The 12,200-nt window shown below is 35.6% G+C and overlaps 1 protein-coding gene across 1 annotated transcript; it reads left to right on the top strand.

Moving 5' to 3' along the window:
* Positions 1–10,512: 10,512 nt before the first annotated feature.
* LOC113312492 lies at positions 10,513–11,991 on the top strand. Its single transcript, XM_026561242.1, has one exon. The coding sequence runs from the start codon at positions 10,513–10,515 to the stop codon at positions 11,989–11,991; it is 1,479 nt and encodes a 492-aa protein (XP_026417027.1).
* Positions 11,992–12,200: the final 209 nt, after the last annotated feature.

Below are 12,200 nucleotides of genomic sequence, written 5' to 3'. Positions count from 1 at the left end.
ATTTCGGCCTCAAATTATATATACAACTAGCTTGAAACCCGTGCTACGCACCGGAAATGCTGAAATTTCTTACGTCGTCAGTTTATGTTCATTGAGGTGGGGCTTCGCCCCGCACCCGTCCTAATAAGAGTTATAATAAGCTTATAGAATTATCCAACAGATTAACAATTAACAGTTAAAAATTTATAATAATCAAATATAATATTATTATGATTTGAGGATCGAACATGGTTTTGAAAACTAATTTCATGCAATATAAACTAATAATAAATTTTATAAATAAACTAAAATATTTTAAGCTATAAATACATAATTAATTATTTTTTTTTAGTATTTAACCCATGTTTCGAACCGGGTACGACAGAATTGATCCTCAGTTGGGCGAAGCCCCGCACCCGCTCAAGAAGGGATCTCAATTAACAACTGCAGTAGATTAAGAAATCCTCTTAAATAAAATACTTTTGTAAAATTATACCGACCTTTGAAATCAATCAGTAGTTCATTACATTACATGTATCGGTATTATTGGTAGTTAACTGAAACATCATACTTTCCATACAGTTATATCAATATCTGATATTGGAAACACTAAAAAAAACACAATATTAATATAAAATAGATTGAAAACTCTAAATGGTGCACAACATATGAATTGCTTCCCGTCAAAGAAAATGTTATCAAGGAAATGCATTGATATATCTTTCTTCGAAAATTATATATTTGTGTTAAGAATTAAGGGACCACCTCAACTGCTCTTCCAGGATCCAACTTCTTATAGTTAAATGAAAAATCACACTCATTAGCCATTATATAGGCATCGATATCTGAAGGTAGAGACACTAAAAACCGTGATATTAATATAAAATAGATTGTCAACTCTAAATAGGGCAAAGCATATGAAGTGTTTCTCGTCAAAGAAAATGTAATTAAGGAAACACACATATATATTTTTCCTCAAAAATCATATACTTGCGTTAAAAATAAAGCGGCTGACTCAACTGTTTTTCTAGGCTCCAACTTCTTGTAGTTGAATGAAAAATCACACATATTATGTAGTTGTGTTGATATCTGACATTTAAGACACTAAAAATAACACGATATTAATATAAAACAGATTGCCAACACTAAATAGTCCAAAGCATACAAAGTGCTTCCCGTCATCAAAGAAATGTCATTAGTCATTACATAGGCATCGATATGTGATAGTAGAGACATTAAAAAATTCATGATATTAATATAAAATAAATTGCCAGCTCTAAATAACGCAAAGCATATGAAGTGCTTCCCGTCAAAGAAAATGTAATTAAGGAAACACACATATATTTTTCTTCAGAAATCATATACCTGCGTAAAAAATCAAGCGGGTAACTCAATTGTTTTTCATGTCTCCAACTTCTTGTAGTTGAATGAAAAATCACACATATTATATAGTTATGCTGATATCTGACATTAGAGACACTAAAAATAACACGATCTTAATATAAAATAAATTGCTAATCCTAAATATCGCAAAGCATGTAGAGTGCTTCCCGTCAAAGAAGTAATCAAGAAAATGCACTGATATATCTTTCTTAAGAATCATAAGCTTGCATTAGGAATCAAGCATCCAACTCAAGTTCTCTTCCAGGCTCCAAGTTTGTATAGTTAAATGAAAAATCACACTCATTATATGGTTGTATCAATACATGATATTAGAGACATTAAAAGAACACACGATATATAACATAAAAATAGCTTGCAAATTCTAAATAGTGCAAAACAGATGAAGTGCTTCTAGTCAAACAAGTTGTAATCAAGGAAATACACTAATATCCTACTATGACCCCGTTTGAATACCCGTGATTGTTGCTTTAACCGTAAGGATCGCCTATTAATAATTGGAGTTTTTTTATTGGCAAATGGAATCTGAATTATATTGGCCATGAATTCTCATCATTTTTTTTCTTTTCCTATTTATGACTCCTACTGGTCAGAATTGTATTTATTGTTAATATAAAATAGGTTTTCAAGTCTAAATATTGCAAAGCATATACATGAATTGCTTCCCGTCGAAGATGATGTAATCAAGGAAATTCACCGATCGATATTAATATAAAATAGATTTTCAACCCTAAATAGTGAAAAGAATATAAAATGTTTCCCGTCGAAGATGATGTAATCAAGAAAATGCATTGATATATCTTTCTTCAGAAATCATATACTTGTGTTAAGAATCAAGCGGTCAACCCAACCTAGGCACCAACTCCTTATAGTTAAACGAAAAATTACACTCAAATACTAATATATGATATTAGAGACATCAAAAGAACACACGATATAACATAAAATAGTTTCCAATTCTATATAGTACAAAACAAATGAAATGCTTCCCGTCAAAGAAGTTGTAATCAAGCAATGAACTAACATCCCACTAAGACTCTGTTTGAATATTCGTGATTGTTACTTTAACCGCAAGGATTGTCCACTAATTAATGACTAGAGTACCTTTATTGGCAAGGAGAATCTAAATTGTATTGGTTAATTAAATAATTTGGTTGCTGGTTTTTAGTGATGCATATAACTAATTTTATTATGCATGTGGCTTGAAACAAACCATACAACTCTCTTGGAATTGAACAATTAAAGGGTCCTTTTTTTTACATCAACTGTAGGTCGAGTTAATGAAGTACCGTTACAGCATGGTCTATTAAACAAAGCAATTTCATGCGTATATCATGTTCGAGAAAGAAAAAGAATAATAAGAATAGGTTTCACAAAAAACTATAATTCAATAATCTGGTAGAATGCCATTAAAAATATCAGAAAAATTTATAAAGGAAAGCCAAGAGAGAGTAGAATGTTCTTAGGACAATAACTTAACAATGTTGTTTGGGATTCACATCCATCCTTATTCATATTTCCCTATTTCATATTAACATTTATCCTTTTGACCCTACATAGAATTGAAAATGATGGACGGGGCCAGTATCATCCTGGTTTATAATTATATATTCACTACGACATCATCGAAAAGACTTATACATGTATAGAGAATATATCTAAGATGACAAAGAGAATTAATCGTTTTACAAATGTCCATGCCAGTGTCCTTAATATAGACCTTTGAGACTCGGCTGCAAAGAAAACAATGAGAATTGAGAAATGAAATGGAATTAAATTGCTTTGTGTGGCAACAAAATATAACAAAGTAATGGAATGATTTTTCTTCCCTTAATTAATTCGAAAATACAGGATAAGAAAAAGATTTTTTTTAACATACTAAATATTTAAGATATCCGTTTGGGATTCTTTTACCATAAGTAGACCTCTAAAGATTTTTTGCCCTAAGGTTTTTTAGATATTTGAGTTTTATAAACACTTATTTAAAATTTTCTTTTCATATATAATTACAACTGTTGAAAAAGATTACGTCATTAATATGTATGCATCGTTCCATAAATGCTTCAAAAATAAATCTTTCCATAAATATAATAGGTGTAAATTACTAATTTTAAAGAAATTAAGCTAACAGTTACATAAAGTTTAAAGTCGCCAACATTTTGGTTAACTATGTTGATTCTAATAGAGAGTTATCTAATTTAAACCTACTCACATTTCCATCCTCCCTCCTCTAACATGAGATTTTTTTTTATACCTAATGGAGTAAATTTAAGCAAATTTATGCCGGAAAGTATCAAATTATTAGGAATCCATTTGCAGCGTGCATATAAAACTTAGGTAATGTCAATTCACAAAAAAAATCCAGATGAAAAATTAGTAATAGGGTGTTCTTAATAAAAATAAAAATATTGCCGAACCCAAGTAGAGAAGTGATGGATTGATGGATTGCCCCTACATCAAGAAGCGATGGATGAAATTGGTTGTGTTTCTTCTCCACCATGATCCAAACCATTATTCCTTGATTGCTCATCCAGGACACTCCTCAATTCCCTTGTAGGATTCAAAGAGCCTGCCATACTTCTGGATGAATATCTATACACTAAAGTGGAACAACACCAGTATCTGAGACGGTAAATGAGACACCTCCATAAGAAAACCGACATCAAAGTATCCTTTCCCAGTAGGTGCTTGCACAAAGACATGTGAATCACAGGGATATACCAAACATAGAAGTAAATGGATTTACGAAATTGAGATTTTGACTAACACCACATGTTTGGAATGTCCTGTCGGTGTCTTCATCGGCATAACACACCTGATTCGCAGAATACAAATTATAAGCACCATTTAGTTAACCCGCACAGCACCCTGCGATAGGCCAAAACCTGGAATTTGTGTTAAGCAAATGATACCAACAACACAAAAATACAACTATCATTATAATGAATAGGTGTGTCCCTCCTTCCCAAAATTTATCATATTTAGATGATGAACACGTGAACTGCAGTAACCATTATGAACAAATAATCTCAATGAAATAAACAGTTGTGTAACTCAAAATATCATACCGTGAACAACATTACAAAAAAAATAATAACAACACGATTAAACACTTACTTTGGCTATACATATTTTATTTTGACAAAATCATCATAATAAAACAGAAAATGAAGAAAACAAAATAAACAACCTTACATCGCATCTTCATAAGCTAAACCCCACTACTACACACCACCATTTTCCTCCAAAAATTTTAATAAAAATTACTCCACCATATCAGTTAACTGCTCTCATCATAATTGTTAGTAGACATCTCCTCAACCCCGTAGAAAATAGCTAATAATCATACTTACTCCATTCTAATGAAATTATTCTGGAATTGCTCTCGCACTTGAAACACGGAGATAGTCAACAAAAAAACCATAACTTTATCAGAAACCAAATTGAGACCTACATAGAAATTGGTACTTAAAATGCAATTACATACTTAAACCGAATTGAGACCGAATTATGTGTAAAATGCACCCGCAAATAATCATACTTACCCCATTCTAATGAAATTATTCTGGAATTGCTCTCGCACTTGAAACACAAAGATAATCAACAAACAAACCATAACTTTATCAGAAACCGAATTGATACCTAAATAGAAATTGGTACTTAAATTTCACCTTTTCAAACAGACACTTTTGATGAGATGCCGACTTCCTAAACCACCTTTCCAAACTAAATATTTTGATTTTTCTGAAAAGATCAAACCCACAAACATCATGGACTATATTGAAAATGGGTAAGAAACATAGCACCAGTAAAAGCTTAATATTGACCTCCCATCACCGCAACCTATTGATTACATGCAAATCAAACAGTAAAAATAGATTAGACAACAAAATCCTAGATTGTAAGAAACCGAAAAAAAGGAAGAAAAAAACCCGAAAAGAGAATAACGTGCAAACAATGAGGTTTGGCTTTCGCTTGAATTATTTATATTCTGTCACCAAAACTAAATTCGATAAGAAATTACTTTTATTAATAAACAATATCAATAAATATATTAAAGGAAGAAAATTAGGCAAATTATTTTCATTATTTATTAACAACATATTAGTATTAATTAAAAGATTTTAACTAATAATAGTAGCGACAACTTGATAGTAGTATTACTAAATAAATTACCCGCGTATTGATATTTTGTTCCCCAAATAACCGTGTGTATATCAAAGGCATACCATTTTTAAGACCATATTAATATTAATTTAAATATTTTTTTACCTTATTGAAATGGATAACATCTTTGAAATTATTTTTTGTATCAGATTTATGAATACGCTTGGTTTTTTGTCAGTTTTTAACGCATAAACATGTCCGGATTTTCTAGATATTTATTATTAATAATAAAAATTAATATAGACATTTCTAGATTTTTTTTCCTTATAAAAGATTCAAAAACATAAATCTTATTATTTTATTTCATAAATACATTAAATTGATTTTTTTTATTTCAGTCATATATGAACGAAATTAATATAGTGGTTTTTTCTTTTTTTTCTGGATTTTTTATGATAATAAATAAATAAATAAATAAATAATTGAATTTATTTTAATCATAAATTTCCGAAATTAATATAGTAGTTTTCTTTGTCATTTTTATATTTTTTCCGTATAAAAGATTAAAAAATATAAATCTTGTTATTTTATTCCATAAATATGTTGAATTGATTTTTTTTATTTTAATCATAAATGTCCAAAATTAAAATAGTAGTTTTCTTTGTCATTTCTACATTTTTTTCCATACAAAAGATTCAAAAAATATAAATCTTATTATTTTATTATATAAATATGTTGAATTGATTTTTTTTATTTAAATCATAAATGTAGGAATTAATATAGTATTTTTTTATTTTCTGGATTTTCTACAATAAATACATGAAATTATAAAAAATTCAAAAAATGTAAATTATTTTATTTATTCCATAAATATGTTGAATTGATTTTTTTTTAATCATAAATGTCCGAAATTAATATAGTAGTGTTGATGGGGTTTTTTAGCTTAGGGTTAAAATTGTAAAACCTTGCATCTGATGTGACGTCACTATGTAAGGAAAAGGAGCCATGAGTGTTAACCTCTCCACTGGCATATTTATTGAGCCATTCAATATATTTAGATGAAATTTATCCAGACTGGCGCATGTAGCAACCATCCCAGATGTTCTGTAAATTTCGGCGCCTTGCCTATATTCGCTTAATATAAGTTTCTTCGAATGCTTTCTATGCTATGTTCTCCGGCTGAACTCTTAATATTGATATGGCATGACAATTTGTGTTCACTCGCAGCAGAGTAGCACGAATTTCCAAATATCAAGGATAAGGTCTTTGCATAAAGTATTCAATCAGAAAGCATGCTGCTATCTGGCAATGAACTTAAAGAACTCTGTGTCAACACATAAAATTCAATCAATTACTTTTGCGCCTTACGCAGTATACCAAACCTTGCTTGTCGAAAGTAAGCATAGTAAAACTAGGAAATTAATCTGTCATGGATTAGTAGGTGCAAAATCTCGACCAGAATCAGAAAACAGGGAGCCGCAGCAGCAAAGGGAGGCGTGGCCATGGCTTAGGCCAGCTGGCGCCACTTGCCATTGGCCACGCCTCATCCTAAACCTGCCCTATTTCCCTCGACCAATCAGGTCGCTTTAAACTCGCCACACGCACATCAGTTGTGGATGGGCCCATACTTGCTGGCTCCATTTCCATCGACCAATCAGGTCGCTCTAAAGCCGCCACACTCACACCAGAAGTGTAGCCACTCCCATGCTTGGCCGGCCACTCTCCTTCCTACCGACCAATCAGGTCACTTTAAAATGCGCCACAAGCACTAGAGATGTGGCCGCGCCTTATGTTTGCCCGACCCCTTTTCTTGACCAATCAAGTCTCTCTAAATTCACCACCATACATTAAAGGCCAAACGCGCCCTGCCGCGCCACCATACTAACTGGCAAGCCAAACGCGCCCTGCCACAACAACATATTAATCGGCATGCCAACATGCCACTCTGTCGCAGTAACATGCCACAAGCCACTTTAGCCTTGGCCATGTCGCCAAGCCCTAACTTTGGCCACGGCGCCAAATCCTAGCCTTGGCCACGCCGCCAAGCCTTAATTTTGTCCACGACGCCGAATCCTAGCCTTGGCCACGCCGCCAAGCCCTAATTTTGTCCACGACGCCAAATCCTATTCTTGGCCATGCCGCCAAGCCCTAATTTTGTCCACGGTGCCAAATCCTAGCCTTGGACACGCCGCCAAGCCCTAACTTTGGTCACGACGCTAAATCCTAGCCTTGGCACGCCGCCAAGCCCTAACTTTGGCCACAGCGCCAAATCCTAGCCTTGGCCACCCCGTCAAGCCATAACTTTGGCCATGGTGCCAAATCCTAGCCTTGTCCACGCCGGCAAGCCCTAACTTTGGCCACGACGCCAAATCCTAGCCTTGGCCACGACGCCAAATCCTAGCCTTGGCCACGTCGCCAAGCCCTAACTTTGGCCACGGCGCCAAATCCTAGCCTTGGCCACGTCGCCAAGACCTAACTTTGGCCACGACGCCAAATCCTAGCCTTGGCCACGCCACCAAGCCCTAATTTTGGCCACAGAGCCAAATCCTAGCTTTGGCCATGCCACAACGTCATAGGCGCGGCTATGCCATTATTCCATTAACAGGTGCCAACAGAATGTGGCCATAATCAACGACCACCCTCTCTCCTGAATTACAATCTCAACCATCCAAGTTCGCCACCGAACTGACAGACTTGTGGCAATTTTCAGGCGACCAGCTGCCTAAATCTAGTGGCCATGGATACGCCAGGCGCCACTTGCACCACCGTGCCACTGGCATGCACGAGCCATGCCAGCCATGCCACATTTCCACTGGCGTACACCAAAACGCCACCGCGCCATTATCAGGCGCCAACACAAGGTAGCCATAATCAACATCTACCCTCCTTCATGAGATGCGATCTCATCCATCGAAGTTCGCCACCGAACTGACAAACCTGTGGCAAGTTTTAGGATACTATCCAAAACGAGCCTAATAGCATTACATGTTATTTTCCTGCGATAAGTCCCTTGAATTTGACTTGCCACACGTAGCAAAGTGCTACATGTTTTCCACGAAAAACTCGAGACATCAAACATGGCACAAACTGGGGGATGCTCATCAGGGTATTGGTCTGGCGGTTTACAGCGTGCGGCGTGCAATGCACCCGTTACAAGAAAGTGTCATGAAGCAGGACAATTACTGGTGGTAAAAAGTAACGGTGTAAACGAATTCACTCCGTTCATCATGGAAGCATAATGACCGACGGTTACACGTTACTCTATTATTCCACCACTCAATCGTTTCCGCTTCCTACGAGACCAAGGTACGTTTCAATATGACTTGTATAAATAGGCTTCACCTATTTTCACCAAAAAACAAGTTTTGGTCGGCAACAACACAGTATCTAGAAATCACCTGGTATCTTTCCATTCTGCTAGCCAGTTCTACTTTCAGATACAAGTCATAAACAACCACACCTTCAGAATCAACTATTCTGGTCTCAACACTCTCTTCGCTTCCCTCCCTAAGACCAACCCTTCTCATTCACTTTGTGACCGAAGCAATCCTGGAACGGCCATTTCTTGGTTTAAGCCAGGATTGTACAGATTGATCTCTCGAATCAAAAGTACTCCCGTGCAGTGCATTATTTAGGGTTTAGATTCGTTTCTCATCCACACACCCAAAATTACCAAAATCAGCAGAAACAGTTTTCACCCATAAACAAGTAGTTTTCTTTATTTTCTGGATTTTCACGATAAATGCACGAAATTAATATAGCAATTTTTCTAAATAATGAGGGCCGTCCGTCGCGTGTGTCCCAATAATCCACTTAATCTACACCGCACATTGTCAGATCAACGCACCATATCTAACGAAATTTCATTCGACGAATACGAATGGTTTCTCAATTAACCAATGAGAGTGTGAGGTTACGCTCACCAACCAATAGGAGAGAGGGTAAGCTACACCAGTGATACTTTTATTCTGGAGTGAGGGATGGTATTGAGTTTTTAGGTTGTTGATGTATTCCCTTGAGTTGCGCAAGTTGAAAGCTCAAGTATTGCCTGCACTGCTCAATCTCTATAAGCATACTACTCCTTTTATTATGAACACTCACTAATTTTAGGTTTTAGTATTTGATGAATTGTGCTACTGAACCCAGAATTGTTTTTCTCAAATTTCATTATTCTTAGGTTAAGTATTTGATCAATTTGTATCCCTCTTTCTGTACTTTGTTCAGCTCGGTTGTCAATAACTTAACTGTTCGATGAATTGTCTCAAAGAATAAGCAAAGACTCATAATATCCGTTATACTTATTTTTCTTTTGTTCATGTGTATTGAACTAAAAGTCTCACTCCTTTAACAACGATCTTAAGGGCTAGCATTATGGTGCCTTCTATCCCTTCCCTATCCCTCAAATGTAGGGAAGGGATAACACAAGCAAGGCAACCTCACTATGGTGCCCTCTTATCCCTTCCCTACACGAAACGGCTACCCAGTAGCCGTATGAATAGTGTCAAACGGCTACTCAGTAGCCGTATTGGTCAAGTCAACGTATCATAGGTTTAAGTCTTCAGAAGCGAGCTCGGGCATCCCACTTCTTCTTCGTCTCTAATTTTTCATCCTCTCAAAACACTTTCAAACCCCTTTTGATTTTCATACTGATTCATTGCGATTCGATGGCTTATATTAAAAGGGTTTGATCGTTACTCCAAGGTAAAACAAATCCATTTTTCAATTTCGAATTTCATCAAAAAAATCATCTAAGGTGAGTGATTCTAATGTTAGGGTTTCAAATTAATTTGATTTTGATTTTGATGAAATTGTTGATATTAGGTTGGTTACGTATGTAGTATGCAACTCAATAATGTAATTAAAACATATATTTAGTGAAAAATCCATGATTAATTGTTGTGTGTCTTGATTTATGTTGAATGAAATGTTTGTAAACTACCATATCGATATATAACATTGATTGACCTGTATTTATGTATGCTATACACAAATTGGTACTGTGTTTGTTGTTTGCAAAGGTGCATAATGAGTCTAATGCGTGCTTATGTGAGAGTTAAATATGAAATTTATTTGGATAGCTCTAGTGATGAAGAAGAGAAAGCTTTGTTAATGTTTACAAAACTATATTTGGATGAACGATTATGTATTATTAGACAACCGGTACCTACGAAGGTACAGACACGTAATGTAATAACGCGTGATCGAGTGTGGCATGATGCCAAAATGATAAATGATTATTTTACGCCTGGAACTGGTTATACCTCAAGAAAATTCAAACAACGTCTAGGCATGAGGGAAGACTTATTCGAGAAATTGTTAGGAAAATTGCTTGAAGTGGATCCAGAATGGCACCAATGTCCAGATACAACCGGTACTATGGGGCATTCTCCACATATGAAATTAGTTGCGGTGATGAAATGTTTATGCAAAAGTACGGCAGCTGATAATGTTGATGATTACACTCGTACGGGGGCAACTACAATATACAAGTATCTAAAAAGATTTTGCCACACCATTTGCATGACTTTTGGAGAAATATATTTGCGTGAACCCACTCCTGAATATTTTCAGAGGTTTCTAGTTGAGAATGCGGAACGAGGTTTTCCTGGAATGCTTGGTAGTGTTGATTGTATGCAATGGTCATGGAAGAATTGTCTGGTAGCTTGGCAAGGAACTTACCGGGGTAAAGATAAACATAGTAGTTTGGTATTAAAGGCGGTGGCATCATACGATTTATGGTTTTGGCATGTTTTTTTTGGAATGCCTGGATCAAACAACGATTTGAATGTGTTGGCACACTCACCCCTTTTTGATAACATGCTAAAGGGTGTAGCACCTCCATGCAATTATGTCATCAATGGTCACCACTACAATATGGGTTATTTCTTAGCCGATGATATCTATCCAAAGTTGACTACAATTATACAAGCTTTCTCTCAGACATTGGACATTCCCGACTATGTGAGATTCAACAAGTATCAAATGGCTAAAATAAAGGATGTCGAGCGTGCTTTTGGAGTGCTTCTGGGTAAATTCAGAATTTTCGGATCTCCATGTAAGTATTGGCAACAATCTGACATGAACCTAATTATGAAATGTTGTCTAATTAAAAACAACATGATTATCGAGCATGAACGTCGGGATACGAATTGGGGCAGAGTTGTTCCGATTCCGGAACCTACGAATAATGGTCGTGTATTTATGTCACCTCTGAAAAACCTAGAAATGCACCTACAACTAAGAAATGATCTTGTCAAGCACATTGTTGCGCGTCCTAGTAGAGGAAGCCATGCAGCAGACTTGTCTAGTTTGAAGGGTTCAGATATGGAATACGTGGTACTTCCATCATTAGAAGGAAATTATGATGATACAGACTTAGAAGAAGAAGTAGTTCCTGGTCAAAACGAGGATGGAATATTTGATTATTTTGGAGATTACAATGATCAAATCCCAGATTACTTTAAACATGCAGTTGAACATGTATATGGAGACAGACATGTGTGAGACGAATATGAACGTGATGGAGATGACGATGAGGATTCTGGTGATGAGGAGGATTATGACGATGACGAGGACGATGATGATGAGGAGGACGATGATGATGAGGATTCTGACGGTGACGATGATGATGAGGATTCTGACGTGGGTATGTATGATGATGATGATGTTGATGTTGAGGCATAGGATGTATTTCACTGTTGTGTTTTAAGATT

Source organism: Papaver somniferum, chromosome 9 (assembly GCF_003573695.1).
Source record: "Papaver somniferum cultivar HN1 chromosome 9, ASM357369v1, whole genome shotgun sequence".
NCBI lineage: Eukaryota > Viridiplantae > Streptophyta > Magnoliopsida > Ranunculales > Papaveraceae > Papaver > Papaver somniferum.
The sequence above is the reverse complement of the archived record's forward strand: the minus strand, read 5'-3'. Positions and strand labels throughout refer to the sequence as shown.